General features: G+C 37.5%; 2 protein-coding genes and 1 long non-coding RNA gene across 4 annotated transcripts in view; 2 read left to right on the forward strand and 1 right to left on the reverse strand.

Moving 5' to 3' along the window:
- Positions 1-25,865, reverse strand: gas2a (growth arrest-specific 2a). Of its 2 annotated transcripts, none has more exons than XM_086073019.1 (8): positions 25,453-25,865; positions 18,872-19,033; positions 16,609-16,739; positions 10,893-11,034; positions 7,651-7,714; positions 7,269-7,479; positions 7,087-7,194; positions 1-1,250 (listed from the first exon to the last, which is right to left on the reverse strand). In XM_086073019.1, the coding sequence occupies exons 2-8, from the start codon at positions 19,014-19,016 to the stop codon at positions 1,020-1,022; spliced, it is 1,032 nt and encodes a 343-aa protein (XP_085929145.1). In that variant the 5' UTR covers positions 19,017-19,033; positions 25,453-25,865; the 3' UTR covers positions 1-1,019. The 2 variants fall into 2 exon arrangements, with proteins under 2 accessions (XP_085929145.1, XP_085929144.1); XM_086073018.1 differs by lacking the exon at positions 25,453-25,865 and adding an exon at positions 24,696-24,870.
- Positions 25,275-27,633, forward strand: part of LOC147175239 (uncharacterized) — a 21,410-nt gene continuing 19,051 nt past the window's right edge. Inside the window, exon 1 of the long non-coding RNA XR_015094550.1 lies at positions 25,275-25,328. This is a non-coding gene — a long non-coding RNA (uncharacterized LOC147175239). The remainder of the gene's footprint in view (positions 25,329-27,633) is intronic.
- fancf (FA complementation group F) lies at positions 25,322-26,734 on the forward strand. Its single transcript, XM_086073017.1, has one exon. The coding sequence runs from the start codon at positions 25,611-25,613 to the stop codon at positions 26,649-26,651; it is 1,041 nt and encodes a 346-aa protein (XP_085929143.1). The 5' UTR covers positions 25,322-25,610; the 3' UTR covers positions 26,652-26,734.

Below are 27,633 nucleotides of genomic sequence, written 5' to 3' on the forward strand. Positions count from 1 at the left end.
GCATTTATTGACAAATAGCGAACAAATTAATGCATCTGCATCAGCTGTACGACATCCTCGAGGAGTTGAATAACTTTTAATTGTTCACCTCTAGAGGGCAGCAAAGCAGAACAAATAAAGCCAGGGGAGAGGAATCAATTTCGCTAACAGGAAGTGTACGTCAAACCTAAATGGGCCATTCCACCGAACAGCCCTAAATTATTATTTTTCATTATAGTAATGTGCTATTAGCATAAATGTGAGGCTATATGGAATATATTTGCTAATTCTATGCTAAGGAAAAAACAAATCACTCCTGTTATTTTCAGTTATGTTACACAAATGAAGCGTTTCAGTAAAAAAAAAAAGATGATTGTCTGAGATGGACCAATACATATTTTGAGTAGTTTAATACTGTATATGTATAAGATTAGAATTTTGTTTTTAGAGAATTACAGGCAAATGGCACGATTCAATGGAATGGCCCATATATCGCTTTTCAAGAAACTAAAAAAAATGCAGTATCAATTAAATTCAAAGCAACATATTGTTTGGGTGTTGTATAAGTCTTTAAAATGAAGATTATATAAAAAAAGTAACAATGTATAAACAAATGAGGTTTCCATTTCTTAGACTAGATACGTGGGAGTGAACATGCAATAAACCAATCAACTTTGGGCTAGACTAGGCTTCTTTTTTTTGTTTACTTTGTAAATCAGCATTCACTTAATAGTCACAGTTGCATTTTTAATGCTGCACCCAAATGTCAACTTCGTTTCCAGGAAGCAAACATCGAAAGTCCACTTCAGCTAATATAAACCGCCTACAAGTTCAAAAAGTCCAATTAAGTTAAATTTTTAACAATAAAAAGGTACAGTCATATGAATTCAGGCACATAAAGAAAAATGTGCAAAAGGTATCAACCTAAACTGGTTATATTATAAAAGTAAATATACACCATGTATAGCCAGTTGACTCATTATATTGCAATGATGAGTTTGAAATGTCTCTACATGAACATATCACAGCTAAAGACGTCCTCATGGTGCGGTCTCCTGTGTTGACTTTTTGCTTCGGTAGTTGGCTGCCACCACCAAGTAGCTGTCGGGCGTCAGCTCCTTGATGTTGAGACCTTTGCCGCCGACGGGGGACGTCTTCCCCTCCACGCGGGAGATTTGGAGCATGCGACACGGGTCGTGCTTGAGCAGGTAGCTCTCGAACGTCTCCCAGCCTCCTCCAACACGCACCATCACGTGCTTGTTGTGCAGCATCTGAGAACAAGTAAGCAGGATTAGGATTCTTGGCATTTTGCTGATTAGGGATTTGGCTTGAAGATAAGCATCACTTTGATGTTGAAAGATGATTGAATTGAGGTAATAACATCGACAGCTAATACAGGGATGATGTGTTAAAGGGGAAGTCAAACTTAAACATTTCTTGACAATAATATGTTATATGTGACTTCACTAGTCTAAACATGAAATTCTGATTAATATTACATTTGTGGAATGTGAGTTATGTAGCAAAATCCAGCCGTTTTTATCCATCTCAGGGGGCGGCCATTTTGCCACTTGCTGTCGACTGAAGATGACATCACATCAGGCAACAACCAATCACAGCTCAGCTTCAGAAAACAGAGAGCTGTGATTGGTTGTTGCCTGAGCCCTGAGCAACACAGCTCATCTGTTTTCTGAAGCTGAGCTGTGATTGGCTGTTACCTGAGACCTGCACAACTGTGATGTCATCTTAAGTCGACAGCAAGTGGCAAAATGGCCGCCCCGATAGTGATGAAAAAAAACTGCCGGATTTTGCTGCTTAACCCACCTCTGTCAATACTACAGAAAACTGCAATTGTAACAGGTTTTGCTCTGACCAACCAATCAGAAGATGAGAAATTGCTGATGTCATCGAGGGCCAGCATTCTGGCCTTGTGAGGATGAATTTGAATTCTGATTGGTTAAAGAAACTCAATGCTATAGCTGAATTTACATTGGTTGGCAGATTAAATTGACATAGCAACACATAGATGCTGAAATCTGATTGGACAAAAAAAAATAAAAGATAACATCCACATTAACATACTGGAAGCAGACAAGTCACAAGAAACATTGACCAAATAAAGAGACTGTTTGGAATATTTCATGGAGCACATCATAATTTAGGTTGTGAATGTCAATCATTTTTACTTCAGTTTACCAACGCTTTCCACTTCACTGGTTGTTGTTTCCGCTCCGTTTTTCTTCCAAATTGTGCCGCCTGCCATATCAGGGTACATTCTCACGCTTGGCTACCATGGCAACGTCGTCGAAGAAATAGAGGCTGAGACAAAAGCATTGCTCAAGGCCTCACTATGGAAGCATTTCACCAACTACCTCATTAACACATCATTACACTTACACTACAACAAGATGCGTTACAAAATGTCCTTCTCAGGATAAAGATCAAACAGGTTATTATGAACACGGTTGATTCCCAACGCTTGCTCAATGGCTCCAAAGTGAGATTGAGATTGTCACCCGAGTCTGAGATATGAGACTTCCTGCCCTGCATGCAACATTTATAAGCCTCTTAAAAGAATCAATCTAGAGCCATTGGCAGGGCGGTGCTTCCAATCAGTGACAGCAGGCCTTCAGGCTTTGTAACCGTGGATTTAATGGAGCTGCGTGTCGCCCATGCGTTTCAATCACGCCGCTTTGGGACACAACCCGAGTCCGAGTCACCGGCAGCCCGAGAAGGATGGGGGCCGGGGGCGTATATTTGACAGAAACTCTCACAAACACTAAGGAGGTGCTGGACTACAGCCACCTCATTTATTCCTCGAGCAGAGAGGGTCTCGCAGGCCTGACCTACACATCATGGCCAACAAACGATTATTTTTGTTTAGTTTTTTTTTAGTAGAAGCAGCTGCTGGCTGTTCAATTGACAGCATCATTTTGATTGAAGTATTTTGAGTGACTCACAGAGGTCAAATGATGTAGCTCACACATTGTTAGCATTAGCTCCACCTGAGCTAGGGTTATAATAGTTTGGGATTATAGTTAATTTAGATTTGGTTTAGATTTCTTCATTTAAATTAGTTTTTAGAGCAGGTTTGTCTTTTTGAATTAGTTTTTATTATTTCGACAATCCTTAATTTTAGTTTATTTTTATTATTTTTTGTATTATTTTTAATGTGGAATATGCTCATGTATGATGAAACGAACGACATTTGCGCTATAATTATAGTTATTTTTATTAACGTAAGAACGGTAAGATGTTCAGTTAGTTTTTTTTTTTTTAAAGCATTTCCGTTTTTATAGTATTTTGTTAACTATAATAACCTTGACCTGAACACTCTAATGAGATATTTTAGAAAGTCTGTCAAGGATAATAGCTTCCAGACAGATATTCATTTGATGTACTGTACAGTATAGGTAATGTATGGACATGTATAGAAAGGAAACTGCTTTTATTTAACATATTAACTCATTCACTGCCATAAATTCTTTATTTTAATTTTTTTTAAATTAAAAAATTAGGGGTGAATAAAAAAATATGACTTCCGTGGCGGCATTGTAAAATGGCATTATTGATTTTTAGTGTTTTTTGGCAGGGGCGTGAGTTTTTTTTTTTTTTTTACTACCATGATCCGGGTTAATAGTTTGAGATTTTTCCTTATAGTTTATTTTGTTTAGATTTTTTTCCCCCAGATTCAGTTCGTTTTAATTAACTCATTCACTGCCATAGATTCATTAAAAAGGAAAAAGAAAAAAAAAGATTATAAAAAATTAGGGGCGACAGGCAATTTAAAATTTTCATCGTAATTAATATTATAATATATAATAAATATATTATTGTAGCAAGTGGCAAATTATTTATATAATAAATTATATAAATGATTTGTGATTAATCGTGAGTTAACCAGTTAACTCACGATTAATCAAAAATTTTATATCTGTTCTAAATGTACAATAAAAAAATCTAGGCTTTCATACTCGTGTTAACAAAAGTGGGGAAAAAAGTTAAACTAATAGAAATAGTTCAAATGAATTTTTGACGTTTATAGCCGTCAATGGCAGTGAATGAGTTAAAGTTGCTCTCTGTAACAATTTGGCCCAAAAATATCTTTACAATAATCTTTTTATTTGCCCATTTATGACTGAAACATCTTCTAATTAGTAGATTAACACCTTAGCTGTTCACAATGGGCGCTCCTACAAGCCTCTAGCAAATAGTTTTCAGATAGAATTTGGGTTCGAATTTCCCGCCCTCTGTCTGTGGATGTGACGTCATGTGAGCGTTGTGTAAGAAGAAGGGAAAATGCATTTTCATTTTTCGGGCCACAGGTGGCAGTAGCGATTCGAAATCCAATTTTCTGCATCCAGTAGCTTAAATATAGTAATATATTAATGATAAAGATAAAAATGGATCTGGCTGTAAATTGTGAATTTCATTAAGGGTCAAAACACATCTCTGACTGTGTCAATCCAAGTGGTAATTATAATCTTTTTAAAGGCTTCTTTTTAAAGGCTGATCTGAGAAGGCAGTTGATGCTACAAGGCTTGGCTAGGACTGCGGCACGCAACTCAAACTGTTGCAGTCCTAACCAAGCCTTTTTGCAGGAACTGATGAAGGCCTGAACAAATTCCTTTTCCGTAAAGGATGATGAAGGCATGTTTGTGAAGCCCTGAGAGGCGAGGCAAATAGATTCCAGGCTATAGAAATAAAAACGACTTTACATGTACACTGAGGTGAATAAAGGCAGCGTAGGCTCTTCACCACCTGTCCTTGGTTGCTCAGCAACCAAGCCATCAAGATTAAGGTATTCAGTCATCCAACAGAAAATGATGAAAACGAGCTTACACAACATGTCGTGCTCTTCTCGCTGCAAAGGCTTTTATTAAATAAAGTGGTGTGCCCTTTTTTTTCCTTTTTTTTTTTTAAAGCATAACAGCATCTTTAACTTTAACCCGGCATGTGATTGTGTTACAATTTGATTTGGGAAGCTGCTATGTGATATGCTGACAGTAGAGGACAGCCAAGAGTGAATTCTCTGAGGTGTGAATCCAGGTTGCGGGTTGCCAAGTAACCACCATCCCAAGGGGACGGACAACACATGAATCGAATCTCTACTAACTGGAGAATGCATCTCCTCTTTCTACACTCATGGAAAGTTGAGTAACATTTCCTGGACGTGTAGATTCTGACGGTCAATAACCGGTACTTGATCAAATGTTTTGAAAGGAATATTTTTGCTCAGCACTTTGCTCTTATTTTGTCTTTATAGCCAATGAGTCACATTATGCTTGGCTGGGGATGGAAATTTGTCCGGATAGCATTTTCAGTCAATGAGAACAGCAGGCTCTTTGCACGATGGATGACTTTCATTCCTGAGTGTGCGTCACTATCAACGCAAACTCACTGGCCGCAACATTAGGTACACACTAGTACAGATCTAGCACCAGCAGAAAGGCTGCAGTGAGTGCATCATACTCAAAACACTATTAGAAGCAATGACATACATAAAACTAACTGTATTTTTGTATAGTATGGTTTCTATAATTGCAACGTGATAGTGGCGGTATTAACTCATTCACTGCCATTGACGCCTATAAACGTAAAAAAATTATTTGATCCATTTCTATTAGTTTACAAAAAAATTCTACTTTTGTTAACAAGAGTATGAAAACCTAGACATTTTTTTTAAATAATATATATATATATTTTTTAAGAAACGAAAAGATTATAAAAAATTTGTGGCGTCAGGCGATTAACATTTTAAATAGTTAGACTTCAATAGTTAACTCACGATTAATCACAAATTTTATATCTGTTCTAAATGTACTATAAAAAAAATTATAGGTTTTCATACTCTTATTAACAAAAGTGGAAAAAAAGTTTTAAACTAATATGAATAGTTAAAATGAATTTTTGACGTCTATAGCCGTCAATGGCAGTGAATGAGTTAATGAGTGGACTAAGTGCCCAGTGAAGGCCCAGCTACCAAATGCACGGCCTACCTCTGATCCGAAAAGTTAGCATTGTTCTATTTGTAAAGGCAGAAGTTTTGAGGTTGGGTGTAGCTAATGTTTCTGTCTTTGTTTTAGTTTCGGCGAATTAAGGCGGAACGATGCATCACATTTAAATTGACATCACAATGTAGTAGAATCCAGTTTTCAAATCGCAAAGGCGAGATCAGGTCATTCGACTGTTAAGCAGTCAGTAAATAAAGCCCGGCTAGGCACTGCGCCTCGCTGTAGGCCTTTCACACCATCATAGCAATAAATGAGAGTTTAAGTCGGACGCCGGACATGAGGGACGAACTAGCTTAGTGCTAGCAAGGGATGGATTTAAAATGGGCTGAAGAGGAACAATCATCCCGGTTTTGCCATTGGCCAGGGAACAGCATGTGATCCTAGAGATAAAAGTAAATTATTTTAAACTAAAAAGGAAACCGTTTTAGTGGGTTGATTGATACGCTGCGTCAATGCTACACTCTGTGTATGAATGAGAAAATTGAATGTGGCTTTGTAAATGTATGATGATGATAAAATGCTATTTAAGTGCGCAACATCTATGATTTGACATTTTGATAAAACTGGATTTGTCATTTGTTAGACTATATTTTTCAGAAAAGACCAAAATGTGAATCAAATGGCGAGTGAAGTGATGAAACCTCAGATTGCTTTGCATTATTGTTGTAATCTGTTTGTTTAATTTGTTCACGCTACAATTGTTTGGTTGTATTTTGTGAAGTGAACACTTAAACGACTGCAAGTCAGTTTTATACAGTTAACTCAAATTGAAGTACGGTAGATAAGAAAAAACTCTTTCATATTAATTTATGGTTGATTTGCCTATACTTTAGCGCAAGTCTGGCCAATATAGCCAGAGTATATATTTTTTTCTAAATCTGATTTATTGCTTGTTTGTTGAAAAATACATGGGAAGAGGAGCTTGAAAAAAGAATCACTATCGCAATTTGAGAAAAAAAAGATTACTTTTCAAAATCATTTTAATTATTCTAAAATAGTGCTACTATACTTATTTGTAGTGCTTATAAGACACTCTTCCGTCCCTTTTAAAATTAAACGTCTTCTGATGGACGACATCGTGACATATACTCACTCGTATAAAGAGCGTTTTTTCCCCAACACGGTATCGGCCTTGCGAATGCCTCTCCACGTGGAATTTATTGGGACATCTGCAGGGTGGGTCGTCTGCGATATGTCTTACCTGAAAACCACAAAGACACACGGGTTATAATGTACGTTTGCGTACCGAGGCCACAAGCGCAATTGCTGACTTACAGCGTCATCCAGCAGCTTCCCGGTGCTCTTCTTGCTCGAAGTGACTTTGGGAGGAGTTGGCGATGGGGAGGGGGAAGGGGAGGGTGACGATAAGGGCGATGGAGACGGGGGTTGAACTGGGGATGCGGGCGACGGCGGAGGTAGAGGGGCTTTCTCTTCTTGTTCGATTTCTTTCTCAAGTTTTATAAGGCCGGGGGGCTCCACGTTGTACCTGTGGAGGCAAAGAGTTTAGAGTCAGTATTATTCATATGGATACATTTATGCTGATGGATCAAAAGATTACATAAGCTGTTAAAAAAAAATAATAATGCCGTAACAAAATAATGTTATTATTTTTGTAAAGACTGGTGATGGTGAGTGTATATCAAAAGTTAAACAGTACCTGGATGCTATCCGGCCCAACTCTAACAGACAGAGGCAGACTTCGCGAGGCTGCTTGTGAAGAACTTCAAAAAGAAAACAGTGTTAATTTGTGGTAGACGATACATTATCATTACTCGTAACAAGCAGTGAATGAAGATAAATTAAAAAAAATTCTAAGGAACACACACACACACACAATACTATATAATGGTCGCTAAAATCAAATGCTTGCACCAGCATGCTAACATGTTCAAACCAATAAATGTTTCCAGGTAGCAATGAGCTAACATGCTAAAGTTTGAGCGCTTGCATTCCAATGCTGCTACCTCCTAAATCCAGTATTAAAAAAAAAATCCATTCCAAGCCAAGTTTATGATGATAATGATGAATATGAATGATAACACAAATATAGAACATAAATATTTCATCAACCAGTGGTTATGATCTTTGCTAATGGACCAGTAGGCTAGCGTTGCATCTTTGAAGCAATTCTGCTCACATGGCAGCTCATGCATTCTTAATCCTCTTAGCGTCACAAACTAAACAACATGAGCATTGTTTTTAATTGAAGTAGACATGATGTTACAGCAGACAAGTGACACAAGTAGTCTAGACGATGAAAAAAATAGCAAGAAGAAGTGCTAATGAGAATATAGGGAGTAGCCGCTAGCCGCTAAATTCTCCTAAACTGTCATTTTTTCCCCTTTTCATTTCGCATCGTGTCGCAAGCGGACAAACAATTGCATGATGTGATTAAACAAACATGAATACAAATATTCTCGCTTGTACAAGTGTGACCGTTGTAATATGACAGGCCACCTCGAACCTATTTCGCTGACTCGAGGCTTTACCAGCAAGAGTGAGGAGCATGGTGGCTGTCAAAAAAGCAAGTTGTCAAAGTGCTCCATTATGAAAGTGACATGCAGCATCGTTTTTAGTTTTTTTTTTTTGCTGACGCGTTACTTTTTCCTTGTCACCAACGATATAATATACCGTTAAGGTGAGCTACCAATCGGGTTTGGGAAAAGGGTGTTGACAGCCCACACTATGCCGCTGCATGTGGCTCACATTACACACACTATATCCATGGCACGGTAGCAAACCTGGTGTTGTTGAACTGACAAATTCCTTTCAGGGAAAAAAAGAGGGGGAAAAAAAGAAAAGAAAGAAAGAGACAGTTGTCAGCTGCTCAGTGTTACGAGGGTGTTCACTGAGCGGATGGCTCAATAAATGTGAAACGTGGCCTTCAAAATGGATTCGCATAGCTTGAATTGCTTAACTGTGGTCCAGCGGGCATTTGTGATTAAAAAAATGACGATTACATAAACATTCTTGGAATTGATGATACGTCATGATTCATATGTTTTACTTCTGACTTGATTTCATCACAGACATTGACACAAGATATCCTTGGTTCACAACAGAGGATACTGAGATAACAAGAACTGGAAACAGAACTGTGCCTACTCTTGGCTGAGGAAAACATTTGCATAGCGTTGGCCTACTTTCCTGACACTCTTTTGCCTGTGCTTTTGTTAGTGCTGTGAATGCTGAGAGCCAAGAATTCCCACTAATGTTAGTGTGCATGCCAGAAAATACTTTTTTTTTTTTATAATACTATTTAAAAAAAAATGTATGGCATGTGCTCGACAGCATAGCCATTTCTTCCCGAGCACATACCTCCACCAAGGCCAAAGAAAAGGATACAAAAGGTGAGATCATGACAAGGCTATTAGTTAACGAACTAGACTAACAAAATAACTGAAATAACAATTGAAAAAGCATTTTAGTAAACAAGATCAAATGAAAAGTAGCTTTTAAAAATTTATAACAGAAGCTACAATTGATGTTCACAAAACTAACCAAATCTGACTTTAATTATGATGAAAATGTATTTCGTTTTTTATCCATCTACTGTATGTATGTGTGTATTCATCTATCTTTTTAAATCTTGAACACAAGATATATTTCATTTTAAAAATCAAAACTAATATTAAAACTAAAAGACTAAAAAACAAATAAATTAATGAATTAATTAAAAACTAGGGATGTTCTTTGCATAAAATTTCCATTAAACAATGAGATAATTTTAAAGAAAGACCTATACAGTATATATATCCCAATATAACCTTTTCCTTAAGATTGCATGAAATTAATGGATTTTTTTTCCCCCGCCCAATTCCTAATTCCTGATTGTAAAAAATATAATATCAAATAATAATATCAAATATAAAAACAATATTTAAATCAGGTATAAGTCAGTACAAATGTAGAAAATAGAGTGCAATTAAGAATGTATGTGCAAGTAATGTCGATAAATTTTTTACTTCTTCCTACTCCCTTTTGAACATGTAAACTGTGCTTAATGATGACCATGTATGTAAAAAAAAACCTTTTCTTTTAAAATATTTTTATTTTAATTTCAGTATTTCTGTTTGGTGGTTTATATGTTCAATAACCAAACAAACAAAATGGCGACAAGAGTGCGGCCGATACGATACTGGTAACAGCTGCTGTCACGTGTACCTTGAAATAAGGTCAAGTATCGGTACTCACCAATCCTAATAGAAATAAATAAAAACTAACAAATCCACTCTAAAAATTAACTCATTCACTGCCATTGACGTCAAAAATTCATTTGAACAATTTCTATTGGTTAAAATGTTTTCCCCACTTTTGTTAACAAGAGTATGAAAACCTAGAAAATTGTTTATAGTACATTTAGAACAGATATAAAATTTGTGATTAATCGTGAGCTAACTAGTTAAGTCATGCGATTTATTACAATGACAAATTTTAATCGCCTGTCGCCCCTAATTTTTAATAATATTTTCTTTTTTTTTATTTATTATGAATCTATGGCAGTGAATGAGTTAATTAAAATGAACTGAATCTGAAAAAAAAATCTAAACAAAATAAACTATAAGGAAAAATCAAAAACTATTAACCCGGATCATGGTAGTAAAAAAACAAACTCAAAAATCAATAATGCCATTTTACAATGCCGCCACTGAAGTCATATTTTAGTGTTTCATTCTGAGGTGACGTATCATTTTATTTGCAGCACTTTTTTGGCCTTTCTGCCTGGCAACAGTGCATCACAGGCAGCAATCACATTCCATTTCAGTACAATTTTAAGTGTTTCATTTGAGAAATATTTATCACATGATTTCTGTTCCCTGTGTTATTATCGCCACATGACGCTAGTGAGTTCCACAGCTCAGGACAAGTACAAACGATTCCATTATAGCATCCACTCACCTAAACCCTCAGACTCAAACAAACACGTTTCCCCCACTCCAACCTCACGACACCAAGACAGAAAGTTGGCTGTGTTGTCCCGGGCAAAGAAAGAGCCAGACGGCGCAGTACGCCGGCATGGGATCCTCCGGTAAGGGATAACCTGGTTGAGATAAACAGGTGATCAGAAAATCTGGATCCAAATCATTCGTGAATAGGTGCATGTAAAACCCGCAGCACGTGGACATCAAGCAAAACTTTTCTCACCACCATTTCCTTCTCCATTTGCTAACAGGCTCTTGTTTCAGCCCAGGATGGGGGACCTTTTTGCACACAGATCAATATGGTAGATGGCGGGTCAGAATAGTGGCTGCTACTTTACCAGGCTTACGATGATTGGAGATCAGATGACATGCTCATGGCCCGCATCCCCCACACGGTCTCTATGGGGAGATTTATGCGCCGTACTGTGGTTTTATACAGGATATGTGCGTCTGTGCTATGAGAAAAGGTGCGATGACATCATGCTGGAAATATGCAGTCTTTGTGGGTATTTTTCTTTTCTGTCCAAGCTCTCATCGGGCTGTTTTTTGTCTGGAGGTCTTTACTGTCCATGTCAATGTCCAATTGCTTTTCTGGAAAAATAACTGTGGCCACAATTTCATTTGACGTGTGAGGTAGCAATTTGTGTTTTTCTTTGTGCTGTGGCTTTCCCACACCTTTGCTGATGACTTTAAAATGTCTTTCTACTCTTCATCATTAACCCATTATAATCACAAGCACTACTTACATTAGGCAACTAAAATAGTACTATGGACAATTTAGAGCAGTGTTTCTTAACCCGGGATCGATCAAACCCCAGGGGTTCGATGAGTCAGTGTCAGGGTTTTGGTGGAGGTCAAGACACACAGCCAACTCAAATGTTTTGTGATGATACACCCCGCTTGGCCATGATTGGCTGCAGGTGATCACGCTACATTGTTTGGCCTATCTGGGCTGCACGGACTTGGATGCGCTCAGTAGTCGACTTTTGACTGTTGTGATGGAACGTCGTGTGATTTCTTTATTATTGTAATCCCTTCATACTATGTTGAGCAATTAAAGGAAGTGGTCGGACGAATATGTGCTGTATGAATTAGTGTTAATTTTATCCGCCATTTTTAAATTTAGTCCAATTTCTGTCATTTTTTTAAATCACAGTTAGTCAACCTCATCCCGTTTTTATTTTGTCAATTTTTAGTTGACAGCATTTTAGTCCAAAAAAAACACAATTGTAATCGTCTAGATTTAATCACCAAAAACTGTCAACGTTTTAGTCTAGTTTTAGTCAGGACAATCGTTTTACTTACTTAAAAATTGTGCAGCAAATTATGTTGAACATTTCGGACAGAAAACTATTTCACATCAAATGTTCTCTCATCTTTTTTGATGAAAAACAATTTCACACACAATTAAAATGGCTACTATGGCTCCATGCTATGAGCTAGTAAATTAGCCAGCATTAGTTAGCGGTCGCATTAATATTATTGTTGGAACGTTATAGCCTTTGGATTCATGTTAAATTATAACTATAATGTACCTTTTTTTTTTTACCTTCACCGTGATTTCACCTCCGGTCTGTCACGTTTGTGCATGTTACACTTGCTAGCTGCAGATTTGAAAGGGGGTGTCAATGTGTGTCACAGATGTGACAGATTAGCAAGATTTTACAAAATCATGTATACGTCTTGTTTTTTTTCATGAACTAAAATGGCCATAGATTTTAGTCCAGTTTTTATTAAGTGAAGTAAATTTTTGTCTCGTCTTCATTAGTCGGAAAAAAAAAAGCATACCGATTTAGTCCCAGTTATTGTTTATTAATGAGGGTTTTAGTCCGGTGGAAAATGTGCGATGACAAAATTATTTTTGTTTACTTTTGGTAGACGCAATTAACATTAGAATGAATTCACATGTATAACAGAACGTATGGTGTTCCACAGGGTTTGATTCTGAGGCCTCTGCTTTTTTTCTTTCTTTTTTCTTTTTTAATTTTTTTACAGTATATGCTGCCCCTTTGTTCCATTTTAAGAAAACAGCGGTGGTTGTTTTAAAGTGCTCTATAAATATAGAGTTGAGTGATGGGAGTCAGCGTCCTAATTCTAGTCCAGCACAACTAGCTATCTAGCAAAACTAAAATAACATTTCCTAGAAATGGGGAATAAAAGAACACAAGGCTTTCTGAATTCAAGGTTAAGAGACACAGATTGAATGAAAAGGCAATAATAATAAAATAAAATGTCCATTTTATTCAACAGTAAACTCTTACATCCATGTCTTGAATTTGAAAATAAAATATTATTTAAAAAAATAATAATAATAAAGGGTTCGATTGATTTATTTAATCAAATGACAAAAGCAGAAAATAGTTCTCACTCCTTGTGTTTTGTGCTTGCTGGAGCTAGGACCTGTTGCATATTCTCAACACTTCTGCCTTCACATCTGTATATACTCAACCTTCAGCCCCTGAGACAGCAATAAAATTCACAAGATAATGATGTGGTTGTATTGAGCGTACCCCATGGTGGTAATATGACGGGAAAGACATATCATCCTCCTGTTCCATGATATGGAAGCAAGACACATGGGGATGGTGGCGAGACAGCAACCACAAAAGAGTGCTTTATCATTTGTCTCTGCTGGAATCACTTAGTCCCACAAAACATAGGAGTATAGCATCTTGAACACAGATGGACATTTGCTTAATTGTGGTGAATGATTCCATTAAGAGCTGATGAAGCATGCAACCTGAAGAGTGTCATGTACTCCATTTCTCATTGCTCTCAGTGTGACAGCATTAAAGGGGAAGTCAACCCCCCCCAAATTCTTGACAATAATATTTTCGATGCAGCCCTACTAGTCTAAACTTAATATTGGGTTTGTGGAATATAAGTTAAGCAGCAAAATCCAGCAGTTTTGATCAATATCAGAAGGCGGCCATTTTGCCACTAGCTGTCGAGTGGTAACAACCTGAGCAACTGTGATGTCATCTTCAGTTGACAGCAATTGGCAAAATGGCCGCCCCCTGCGATGGATAAAAAAAAACTTCATAACTCATATTCCACAAATGTAGTATTAATCAGAATGTCATGTTTGCACTAGTGAGGTCACATATGACAGTCAAGAAATGTTTAACGTTGACTCACTATGATATAGCATGTTCCCTTGTACAGTAACATAATACAAACTTTTGCGATCAACTTTTTACTTTATGAAGGTCGTCTATCAAGACCATCTGAGAATGTGCCTGCTGTCCTTTCTGAGTCTCCCATGAGATCAATAGCATCTCTATAGCAGGAGCTTCTGTGGTCCCACGCTCTTGACCTCAAGCATTTCCTCACATCTGTGCTGGGATCAGGAGACCTACCGTCATCAGCACAACCCTGACCCACTGCAAACATCAACAACTCGCACTAAAGCGCCTACAAAGGAGTCTTGTGCTTCCCATTTGCCCTCTAAACAGAAACTGGAGCTGATCAATTTTGCTCCCTCAGACAAAAGCATGCAATCACTCTAGCAAGACATGTCTACACAAATATCACAAATGACTGACATGCATCAGTCTTTTATATCATTCATCTTGGATAGTATTCATTTTGCGTCTACAGTGTAGACAGATTTGCCTCATGTCAAGTTGTCCCTTTCAAAATTGTCATGGACCAGTGGAAAATCATATGATTTGGAAATCAACTTTGTCCGTGCTGTGATCCAAATGCATTTGTGTATGAATGAACTCAGTTCGTTAATAAAATGTGGCAGTGTTTAAGGAAGTAGATATGGTCCTGTGTGTAGGGGCTCATGCTCACCTCAGATTGACAGAAGATTGAGGCGGTAGGAAAAAGAAATATTTTCGGGAAATGAGACAACGCTTCCGTCCATCTCATTTCATGCAGATGGAGAGTTGCGAACGTCTACTACAGATGATGTCACGTCATTGCCACGCGTAACAAATGAACCGTCTGCATGGCTGAATTACTTCTATCACCACAAATGTCCACTTTATAGCTTCATGTTTCAAGTGGGATTAAATTAAAGTGTCAAATATAAAAGTAACCCTGTTTCTCTAAACAACTTTGCACATGCACGGATGTCTCCCGAGCACCCGCCCCCAGCCATGCAGGGCACATATTTGATGACGTCTAGGTCAAGGGTCAACAACCTTTCCTGTCAAAAGAGACATTTTAGGCCAAATAAATAAACAAACATCTGTATGTAAGATTGTGATGAAAAAACATTATGTTAGTGTTAGTCTAAAGTACTGAGGCCCAAGAGCTAATTAGCCTCACACCATAACACAAAAATATGTTTTGTAATTTTTCATACATTTTTTGACTTTTCTGACTTTCTGTTAAATTTCTGAAATTATTGGCAATTTTATAGACATATTATGGTCATTTTCTGCCTCTCTTCATCTTCCCTTTTTTGACATTTTATGGCTATTTTCTGACATTTTTTCTGCCTTTTTTGCCAGATATTTTCTGACATTTTTGTGGACACTATATGGTAATTTTCGGGATTTTTCTTTTGTTTTTGGACATTTTATATTTATTAATATATTTCTACATTTATTTATTACTTTCTGCTATAAAAAAAATATATACATTTTCTGCCTTTAATAATAACAATAACACATTTTCAGATTTTGTTTTTGTTTTGGCAATTCCAAAAATATTTCATTATTTATTTTCTTCCTTTCTTTGCTTTTTGGATATTTTAGGTAACTTTTTGAACATTTATTTTTCTGCCTTTTTTATTCAATTCTCTGACTTTTTTCTTTTTCAATTTCATGGACATTTTACGGTAAATATCTGCTTTTCCTCTTCCTTTTTGGACATTTTTAGGTCATTATTAAAAAACGTTCTTAATCTTTTTCTGACAACTTAAAAATGTGGATTCTATATATATATTAAAAAAAAAATTCAAGTCAAAATAATTAATTAATTTGAAGAATATTGTATCTTAATAAATATAAATAAATATTTAAATAAAAATAAATACTTCTTTTTTTTTTTTTAAGAGATCCACGGGAGCCACTGCAAGGAGAGGGACCTAAAGAGCTACATGTGGCTCCAGAGCTGCAGGTTTCCGACCTCTGGTCTAGGTCGAATGTGTACGGATAAGCACAACTTGAGCATTCATACTTCAGACTCATCTGATACCCATCCAATGTATATCCACATACAAAAGAGGCCCATGTGAGATTTGAAAAAAAAAAGTCTAAATTGTACTGTTCATATTCACATTGCATGGGAAGAAATAGAATTTAAAAAATCTGATACATGTTGCATATGGGAAGAAAAAAAAAAGTCGGAACTGACCTGCAGTGTAGAAGCATCTATTGATCTTGAGTGAAGCTTAATAGTAGCATATATCTGTCTTTGGACTTATGGGAGTCAATAAAACCAGACTGCTATTGCCCTGAAGCAATCTGTCTTTAATCAATTAAAAAAGGGAGTGCTAACTTATGATGTTGTGGGGAGGTTTAATTTGTCTCTAAACGAATAGCAACAGGTTTGTAATGTAGACAAAACATGCATCACAAATATAGATTTGAACAAAATGACTTGGTTTATGAGTGATTCTAATCTTATTGTTTCCTGTTTCAGTCAGGTCTTTAACCTCTCTATTAGCGTAGTCATTATCATACCGCAAACCGCATTAATGTAATAGTGACAGTCCCCAGTTTAGTTTTTTTTACTACCTTTCTGTTGTTGACAGCAGGCCGGACTCCACAATTTTGCCTGAACTTCTCCTGCAGTGTCTCAGCCAGCTGGCACAGGAGGAAGCCGTTGTCTAAGCGCTCCATGAAGCTCTGAGCGGTGATTTCCAGGCCTGATCAGGGGACGCATAAATTAGAATACTGGGAGAATCAAGCACAGGAAATTCATCGTAAGAATGTGAATAGATACGAAATATCCAGTCTACACCCAGTGGAAGAAAGACAGTGAGTTGAACCTGGCTTGTGCAGTTCTGCAAATGTTACAACTTATAAAAAGTGCTTCATTACGAGGGTGGCATAATGAAAGCAAAGCGGAAATGTGTACCTGCACAGTTAACCTAATTATGCAGATTGGCAATCAAAATGTGATGTCCAATTAACTGACTTCCAGGGGTTCATTCTTTCTCAGTGAGATCATCGTGAAATAGGAGGTGGTGGCAAGGGGGTGTCTGTGGAAAGAAACCCGAGATTTTTTTTTTCATCCCTTTCTGCTTCTTATAGCAGGAGGGGTCTGGGGGTTCACAGCATTTAATGAGTTCCAAATGTTGTATTGCGCCCAGAAATGGCGATTGCAATCTTGAGAAATACTCAGTGAGCTCCCGACTTACAGAATACGCACATGCTCCCTTCAACTCCTGCTGCGTGAGGACAATTTATTCCAGAGAGACTTAGAAGAAGTATTTCATTTTGGCTCCTCGGTCCTATAAATGCCTCTGCCTCCCATCACCACATGACTCATCAATACAACCGAGTGTCCTCCTCCCACTCAAACGGTAGACTTTTTCCATACTTCTCCTCCCACCTAAACTCTGCTTAGCATAACAGCCCCTTCAGGAGCTTTGCATGTGCTCAACCCCGAGAGGAGAGATTAAACTAATAGCATTGTTTATAGCATGGTAACGCTAACGACTGCTTCTCGCCCAGCTGGCCACAATGCACCTGCAGAGATAGATGTTCACATGTCCATAGGCTAAGGCGAAGGCTAAGGCTAAGGCTAAGGCTAAGGCTAAGGCTAAGGCTAAGGCTAAGGCTAAGGCTAAGGCTAAGGCTAAGGCTATCTATCTATCGCCCAAACTTTCAGGAACTTTGATGTCAGCATAACAACTTTTGCTTTTACGTTCCGGATACTGAGGTTCTTTGCGGCCTTTCCAAACGTATGCTTACATACTACTGAGTAATGTGCCACATAATTTGGACAGCAATTAATTGTTTCAAGTCTCACATAATTAGGGATAGACCGATAATCGGCCTGGCGCCGATATTGGGCATTTTGACGATTATCAGTATTTTTTTTAAGGATCTGACGGCCAATAAAGGTCAATCTGACACAATTTTAAACTCAGGGAACTATTTATTTAAATTTTCAGTTAACTTTAGAAGAGATGCTGCTGACCCTGGAAACCTTCTCAACCTTTTGTTTTTGTTCAACATTAAAACTAAGAAATATGAAAGTTTTAAGTATTTTAAAATTTGGGGGGGGGGCATACTGTAGAAAACTATATGGAGTTATGGTATTTACTTGTTTAAGTTTCCATTCAGCTTTTTAAGACGTACTAATAACCTTAAGAGCCCTCTGATATATATATTTTTTGAGAAATGTAAATTTTTTAATTGAAGTCAAAATGTGTTCAATAAACATGCTTTAAGACATTACAACAAAGTAAAGATTGGCATTTTTATTTACAAAATTTTTGACGCCAATATTTCCCCCCCACTTTTTTTTTTTACTGAAAATGACTATCGGCTTCAAATATTGGTCATCGGCCTCCTTGACTACTAATAATCCGCATCGGCATCGGTCCTGAAAAACCCATATCAGTCTATCTCGACATATAATACACAAACCCGGCTGACTTACTTTTTCTCAAGTCGTATTTTTTACTACAAGCACATACCTGATTTAAATCAAATTAGAGCTACTATGTTATTCATGCATTTGTTTTGTCAGTGCATTTCTGTTTAACAAGAGCGCACGTAGTGATTTATTAGACAATAGTAAGCCTGCTGCCTCTCTTCCACTCCTCCTCACCACTGGCGCTGCATTATCCCTGCGCCGTAATGATGCCCATTATTCAATTAAGGCCAATCTATAGGCGCTTATGTCAAGACTGGTGGTTCAGCTTTACTTAAATTTACAGTAATGCACCTGGAAGAGTTGATTTAAAGGGTTTTGAGGGTGAGCTATTTTCAAGCCAATGCACTTTCTATGCTTGCATTTCCACATGGTAACCTGATATGTACTCACCAAGCATATTAGTGAGCCAGAGGGCGAGGTCTTCCTTCATAGGCAACAAGCTGGCTTCATGTCGACTGGCCAGCCACTGGTGGTACTGCTGCACGTCTGTCAGGCCGGGGCTGCTTGGATGTTTGGGACTAAGGGAGCTGCACATGGTTCCTTATGGATAACCTGAGGAAGTGAGAGACAGAAGACAACAAAGCATGAAGGTCTGGAAAGGAAATTTTCAGAGGGACAAGTTCTCATGTATGCAACAAGATACATTTTATTATATTTATTTATTATTATTATTATTATAGATGGGGTTTTTGTGTGTGCCAATAACGCTTTGTTCTGGCACTTGAGACAGTGAGTGTCAAAATATATAACTGGATCTCATTAGATTGTGTCTCACTCTGCTTTACATATCCTTCCTTCTTTTCCTCAGTCTTTCCTTTGGTCTCTTGAGGTGTCCCTAATTTGTTGGAATTTAGATGTTTCTGGGGTTGGTGAAAGATTCTGGTTGGTAACACGGTGGGTAGTAGGTGATTTCTGGTCAGTGCTGGATTTCACTTTTCTTTCTTTTCTTTGATCCTTCCTCGGGTCTCCCGACAACTTCACAACTCTAGCTGGATTCTGAAGTATTCGGTTTAGGTGAACGGTATGGGATTTTTAATAGGTTTTAGTTGAATTAATGAGCACACACACACCCGCATAAAAAAAAGAAAAATAACAAAAAAGAGAGAGAGCAATGATGATGACATGTTGCATCAGTAGGATTACCGAATGCACAATACTGAGCTCTCTCAAAAAAATTATAAAAAAATAATAATGTCTAATGAGATGGCGAGTAAGTACGTGTGTGTGTGTGTGTGTACTATTTTCGTGGCAATACTGTTCATTCTCCAAAATATGTGTGATATAAAGCAAAACTGAACAACGAGGTTATAACATGTGATTTGTGTGCGGGAAGTTGTGTTTTAACAGCTGACATTCCTGCCTGTAATTCCCACAAGGAACAGAGGTGCCTTGAACGAAAACTAGAGCAGAAAGATTTTGTCCTATGTCCATGTGATGACATCAATGGATGACAGATAAGAAGCACGCTAATACAGCTGGACTTCTTTTGCACAGACATCCGGGGGGGGGGGGGGGGGGGGTTCTTCAATCAAGTCCATCGTGTGTAGTTTAAGTTGCTTTAGCAGACTCAACAAGGCAGCAGGCCTTATTAATGCAGCATGGCGAGGGACTGCACTTGCCATCAATATTCAAAGCCATATTTAACTACTCCTCAGCGCCTGTAATGTAATTTCATTGACTAAACACGGCCTTCCAATATCCAGCTTTGCCAAGTGTTGGAAATCTTTTGCATTTTATTCCACAGACGCAAGTTGGGAATTCCAACACTAGGAGGAAGTAACGCGGCTGTGCAGACATGATGACATACTGAGCATGATTTATTGAAGAACAACACATCTAAGGATTTGTGCAATCATCAAATGTTCGTATTTGATTTTGGAATATTTTTTCATAGTTTCCCATACAGTACTTTGACTACTGGGGTATCAAAGGTCTTTGCCCCAAATTGCTATAGAGCAGGGGTCTGCAACCTGTGGCTCGCACTTTAGTCCCTCTCCTGTGGAAAAAAAATAGTAAAAATGTATATTTATTTACATACTTGTATTTCTTAGATAAAATATTCTTCAAATGAATTAATGATTTTGATTTTTTTTAATTAATAATTAAATATTCCCCAAAAATTGTCAAAAAAAGATGAAAAAGTTCTTTAAAAATGACCTAATAATGTCGAAAAAGTGATCATAAAATGTCCAAAAAAGAAGAGGAAAAGCTTAAATTTACTATAAAATGTCCACGAAATTGCCAAAAATATCAGAGAATTTAATAAAAAAAAGGCAGAAAATAAAATGTCAAAAAAAACAAAACTAAAGCAGAAAATTATGATGAATTGCCAAATAAGTCAGAAAATGTATTGAAAAACAAGAAAGGCAAAAAACAAATGTTCAATAAGTAACTATAAAATGTCCAAAAAAGGAAGAGGCAGAAAAATGACCATAATATATCCCTAAAAGAAAAAGAAGAAAAAAAGTCAGAAATTTGAAATCATACACACACAAAACAAAAACGGTACAAGTTAATAAATGTCAAAGTTTTGGATACTGCGTAATACATATTTTTGTGTTGTTTGTGGTGCAGCTCCAAATAGCTCTTGGGCCCTCAGTACTAACACATTGTTTTCATATAAAAATCTATACATTACTCCCCTTTATATTGTTGTTGAGGTCAGCCGTAGTCAATGCAGAATGACTTTTACTAGCGTTGACTCAAATATAACACAGATCAGCCCTCATGGTAGGCAAATAGCCTCCTCGTATGCAAAAATCAAGAGGAGCTTTTTCAAACAACGAATGTGAGCCTCCATATATGTTCTAAGAATCCATCCAAGGACTCCCTCTGGACTTGGATGACACAGAATCGTACTATGGACATCTCAACGATGACATGCCGCCAAGGTCATGTTTTCTTCCTGGAGACAAGCGCACCTTGGACTGCCTCCTACATCCTAAACTCAGAAGGCGGTCAGCAGCAGCACACAGGTGTGACATTCCCACCAGCGCGATGAGCAGACTGGCAGACAGAATGGGGGCAGAGGGACAAGTTCTCATGTCTCACAGCTTCATTCAAACAAGACCATTGTAAGCCAGTTTGGTTGGTTTAGCATTGGTTAGCGTCTCAATTCAGCAGCAACTATATGCTACATATTAGTGCCGTCAATGTCGAATATATTTTTCGAATCGATTAATCTATCGATTATTCAATTGATTAATCGACTAATCGGATTCATTTAAAAAAAAACATTTTCATTGGTGGTTATTTTATCATTCATCATTATCATATTCGTATGTAGTTATTTGAAAAAGGGGGGATTGATGTTGTACTATGTTACGAGTTCGGTCGTTGTTTTCCAAAGTAAAAACAGATGTTTGCAAATGTCTTATTTTGACTAAACACAGAAGATAATCAGTCTTCTTTCATGAAGGACTACAGAAATCAATGAACAATTACTGTTGATATGCTGGAATAAAATGATTTAGACCATTTTCATTTTTAAAAATGGCTCCAAACGATTACTCGATTATTAAAATAGTTGTCGATTGATTTAATAATCGATTAATCGATTAATTTTGACAGCTCTACTACATATACTGTATGCCAATGCTTGACTGAAGAACTTTCGCCTAAAATCCCAGCCAGCCCAACTATTTTTTGTTGTCATTATTTCTTCTGCCAACTGTTAGATTTTTTTTTTTTAAACATTATCTGCTACTCAATGCTCCTCTCCTGAAATAAAATGAAAACATTCAAGTATCAGTAAACAAGATAAAGACCATATGGTTCTTTATAGGGCTGGGTTTTAAAATAAATAAATAATCGAGCTTGATATCGATTCATAAAACCATGAATCTATTCATCCATTTTAATCTCTCTTTTTACCATACATTTATAAGAAAATTACATTTTAAAGGCTGAGTTTTTTTTTTTTACTGTTCACATGACTTTAAATGTCTTACTTACATTTAAGAAAGACCTGACTTATTTTACTTTAAGACAATTCAGAATCATTTTAATTTATGTTTACAATTGTTAAATTTGAAATATAAGAAAAATTATATCTCATCCTTTCTAATGCAAATGTTTCTCTAACACTTAAGGGATTATAATACGGAATAATTTAACCAGTTACTTCCTCGGAAAAATGTATTTGAAATGTATTGTTTGTGGGGGTTTTATCATGTCATTGATATTTAAGAAGACTTGATGTTCAATAATTAATTTATATTGGATTGAAGTGATGTGAATAGAGGCTAATTGATATAAAAAAAAAATCAATACTGAATCAAACCGAACTTTTGTGAATTGAAATAGAATCGATTGAGGAAATTAGAATCAATACCCAGCCCTAGTTCTTCACCAGTAAAGACGCGTTCAATTACCTATGAGTAACATGCATACAATTATGCATGTTATTTTATTGCTTCTTTATATCCAAACCCTGACACATACATCACAAGAGTTGAATTGAACCTAATCAATTCATTAATTCGTTTCATTTGTCTACATGTATCTCAAAAGCAGAATTGTTCTCTAGAAATGTGACTCAACATCTCATTGAGGTTTAAGCCACATCTTTCTCGGGAAATATCTTTAAAAGAAACAACCAATTGTTGTTCTGCCCTGGCACCACACTGTTGCCTGACCTCCTCAAGTGCGGGTCAAAAAACAAACCCAGCCTTGCCTCCCTGTTAGACTTTTTGTACGCATACCCATCGCACTAAACCTTCCCAGCATCAGATTCCAGATCCAGATGTTGACTCAGGATTAGGAACAGAAGAATCGCACAATAATGGTCAAATATCCACAGATATAAAAGGCAAACATTCCTCAGACCGAGAGGCCTCGTGACTGCCGTGAAGGCACCATAACATACCGTTAGATTGCAGCGGATGAATCAATTACAAAAAAAGAATAATAATAATCAAGAGTTGCTCTGCTGTTCGAACCCTTTCCGCATGTCATGCACTCGGATCCCACTTGAGATCTGGAGCAAGATTTGTCCATTTCAACAGGAGCCAAAGTTCACTGTGTTTACACTACATGTAAATGTTGCGTGTGCCGTCACTGCCGTAATTCAATTTGCATCACCTGCTGTATTTCACAGTCAACAACTATTTTATTTCTGCTGAACTTGCAAGAAGTGTTTCCCACAAGCCTGAAAACCTCATCAGTGATCATGTGCCATGCAGGTTACCCTGGGTTCATTCATTTTTAAACAGGCTACAGCAGGCCTTTATTAACTCATTCACTGCTATTGGCGGCTATAAAACTCAAAAATTCATTTGAACTATTTCTATTAGTTAAAAAAAAAAATCACTTTTGTTTACAAGAGTATGAAAACCTAGATTTTTTTGTGGTACATTTATAGCAGATATGAAATTTGTGATTAATCGCAAGTTAACTCGTGAAGTCATGCGATTAATTAAGATTCAAAACTTTAATCGCCTGACGCCCTGAATTTTTAATCTTTTCTTTTTATTTTTATTCATTCACCGCCATTGACGGCTATAAACGTAAACATTTCATTTTAACTGTTTCTATTTAACATTTTTTTCCCACTTTTGTTAACAAGAGTATGAAAACCTAGAATTTTATTAGCGTACATTCAGAACCGATATAAAATTTGATGCGATTAATTACAATTAAAAATTTGAATCGCCTCTTGCCCCAAATTTTTTAATGATCTTTTATTTTATTTTATGAATTTATGGCAGTGAATGAGTTAAACCATGTGCTTCATATACACTGTCAATAAATAACATTTGGGTTAGTCATCCTGTTATAAAACATATGGACGCGTTCATATGGAAAATCCTTCACCACACATTTGCTGCTGTGCCTGAATTCAGTTGAATAAAATTGTTCTATAATCTACTGCTACATTTGACATACTCGCTATTCATTCAAGTAGTGTTGATATATATAAAACACATCAGAGAATCTACCACTAAGGCTTAAGCCTAAAGAGTTATGACACAAATCATAGAGTCTACTGCCTAATTAAAACCATCCCCACAGCTCGAACATAGAAGTCATCATTTATATTAACCTAAACAGCAATTATTGGCTTTTAGCTGTCATCAAGTAACATTTTATTTAATCCTAACAGTTGCTAAAACTTCCACTGCCATTTAACATGCAATCCAAACAAGTTGGAAATAGGAGTGAAGGCAAACAGAGCATAAAGTGTACAAAAAGGCAAATTGTTATCAGTGCTCACCCTCAGGGTTCAGCTACTGGGTGCACACCTTCCTCTCACTCGTCCTCTGAGCTGCCCGGTCCCACTTTTCATGCTTTTCACTGCCGTGCACACTCCTACAGGTTAAGTTGCAGAACTCAACTACAGATTGGACCGGCAAGGTCTGCACCACGAGCTGACTACATAAATACACACACTCATAGTTGATGGGAGGGAAGTTTGATTTCCCCACCTCCCCTCACTCACATGCTGCCTCATTCACTCATTATACCATATCTGGATTGCATTCAATACAACAGCTCAATAAAGCCACCCATGCACATTGTGCTGTTTGATTTCATTTGTATGATGATGACAAGGTAAACAGCAACGATTGTGAATTGTTTTACTATTTTTTTCAACCAAAATAATGCTTTCAGCAAAAAAAAATCCATATGGTTTGAAATGTATCAAATGTCTCTGTTTGTGCAGTTTGTGTTACTTAAGTTAACACGACAATAACAACAAAAAGATAATAACAATACTGTACCAATCAAGCGTTAAAGTCGCGTTTATTTTGAAGGAAGTTTACAAGCGTCGGCTTTCCAATGCGCATGCGCACTAGTCCAGGCGGCACATACAAAACAAGTTAAAGGATAAAGTGGCAACTTGAACGTGAGTTTAATGGTTTATAAAGTATTACGCTAAACAAGCAAAGTATTTATCTCATAAACGTTGTGTGTTATCAATGGCGGAACATTTTTAAGGCGTGTGGAATTTACGTGACGTTCGAACTCACCATGCTATCATTGCAGCTAGCCCGTTCGTGCTAGCTAACGTGTAGCTTCGATGGCGCTGCGTTGCTCGTCATAAGGAGAACATTTTGGGGCCATTTATGCGGTTCTCCGTGGGAGTCGAGCACCGAGCCTGCTCGGCGGTGTTCGCCGAGAGCCCCGCATGGAGGCGGTGCTGAAGAACTTATCAAGTACGGTCGAGTTGCTGGCGGTGGCGGCGCGGAGCAATGACGTCCGTTTGTGGGAGCGACAGTCTCTCTCTCGGGCTTTTCACTGGGCCTGCTACTGCGAGCACCTTTTTTCCAAATTCCACCAGAACCCCGGAATAAGAGGGATTATGGAAATACAACTGCAGCACACTAATGGCAGTTTGCGAGCTGTCTTTGCTGACTACGCTGACCTCTCTTTTTTGGACCTATCACAATGCCAGCACTTGTTGCTGACAGGCCTGCTGAACAATCCTGATCTGCCCCTCTCCATCATGAAGATACTCTTTGACACTACAATACCGGCACACATCAAACCAAGAGAGTATCAGGATGTCACCGGGATTTGCAGTCGCATCATTCAATGCAAATCTGCTCAGAAAATCTTGAGTCCGCTCACGGATCAGTCAGACGCCAGTGCTGAAGTGCAGGCCGCCATGTTGACGGAGAGCCTTCACGCCCTGCTGAGCCGAGGCGGTGGAGTCTCCCGGGCACAGCGTTTTCTTGACTCAGTTCTCCAGGGATGCAAAGAAGCAGAACATTTGTGTCTGGTCCTCGCTGCCGCTTTGCTGACTGGAGAAAACGTGCACGCACAAACTGCTTCAGTGGATTTTCTCCAGGACTGGCTCCAGCAAAAACACAGCCTGCTGCAGAACATGTGCTGCATACTGCCTACATCTCTTCTTAAGGACCTGGCCAAGAAACATGTCAAATTTAGGGACATGTACTATGCTGTTCTTAAGGAGTGGGTCGCAGATATGGAGTACTGCGTCGACGATGGCGAATGGGTGCAAAGAGGCACAAGTCCCAAAGTGTCATTTCGGGAGGTGACTGAGCGTTTTCTGGTGTTGTTCCAGGCATGTTCCTTTCTGAGGAGTAATGTAGAAAAAGAACTAAATGATTTGAGGATATCAGATGGAGACTTTGATGTCAGAGGACTAAGTGTGTGGGGAGATCTTTTAACAGAAATACGCACGTATCAGTCGCAGCTAGGATAGTTTCACAAATGATTTCAAGGTTAGCATGTACTATTTATTTTAAAATCTCATCTAAATTATTAAATTATTATTTTTTTTCCTGTGTAAAATTAGAGAAACAACATGTTGGATGAATTTAGAGAATTGGGAAAATAAATCCTGTTTCCTGAACATAAGATATTTTTTTCTTTGTTGTATCTAACATTTGCACTACATTTATGTCATTAGGTACACACACTTAAGATTTGAGGAATCCTTATGTGTGCCTGAATAAGATGCTCCTTAACCTCGGTAGCCTGAAAACAACTTCGGTTTGCAGTTGAAGCATCAAGGAGCTAAGAAGGTTGCAATTAGAAATATTATCGGCTGGGCCTATTATCAGCCTAGATATTCGACATTTTGACGCATCTGCCTTTTTTTTTTATATTAGATAGCCAATAAGAGATTATTGAAATGTTCATACAATTTATAAGAGATGGTGTTGATCTTGGAACTGCATGTTTTGTTTTTGTTTGAACAAAGCTCAGTAAAATTTCAACATTTCAGTTATATTAACATTTTGGAAAACAATATTTACTGTAGAAAACTTTCGGTTTTCATTTAAGTTTAAGACATGTTGATGAACCTGGGAGCTCCTTGTGCATTTTGATTTGTTGTTTGTCCAAGACAAAAAGAAAAAAAACTTTTAAGGGGAACTCAACCCAAAAATGTTCTTTACCATTATATGTTGTATGTGCCTCCAATAATGTAAACACAGCATTCTGACTAATTTTGCGTTTGCGCAATCTGAATTAAGAAGAAAAATCCACCTTTTAGGGGTCGGCCATTTTGCCGCTCTGTGTCAACTTAAAATGACAGCACAGTTGCTCAGATCTTAAGTAACGGCCAATTATGGCTCAGCTTCAGAAAACAGGGGAGCTGTGATTGGTCATGACCTTCCTGAACCCTGAGCAACTGTGATGTCATTTTCAGTCGACAGCAAGTGACAAAATGGTCGTGGATA

Source organism: Leptonotus elevatus, chromosome 4 (genome assembly GCF_054856555.1).
Source record: "Leptonotus elevatus isolate MCC_2025b chromosome 4, RoL_Lele_1.0, whole genome shotgun sequence".
Lineage (NCBI taxonomy): Eukaryota > Metazoa > Chordata > Actinopteri > Syngnathiformes > Syngnathidae > Leptonotus > Leptonotus elevatus.

Excerpts from the sequence above, each read along its gene's own strand:
- gas2a (XM_086073019.1), bottom strand. The coding sequence starts at position 19,016 with ATGTGCAGCTCCCTTAGTCCCAAACATCCAAGCAGCCCCGGCCTGACA. Across the intron at positions 11,035-16,608 it reads CTGCTGTCAACAACAGAAAG|GTTATCCCTTACCGGAGGAT; the intron begins GTAGTAAAAAAA and ends TATCTCAACCAG. Across the intron at positions 7,715-10,892 it reads GTTTGAGTCTGAGGGTTTAG|TTCTTCACAAGCAGCCTCGC; the intron begins GTGAGTGGATGC and ends TTCTTTTTGAAG.
- fancf (XM_086073017.1), top strand. The coding sequence starts at position 25,611 with ATGGAGGCGGTGCTGAAGAACTTATCAAGTACGGTCGAGTTGCTGGCG.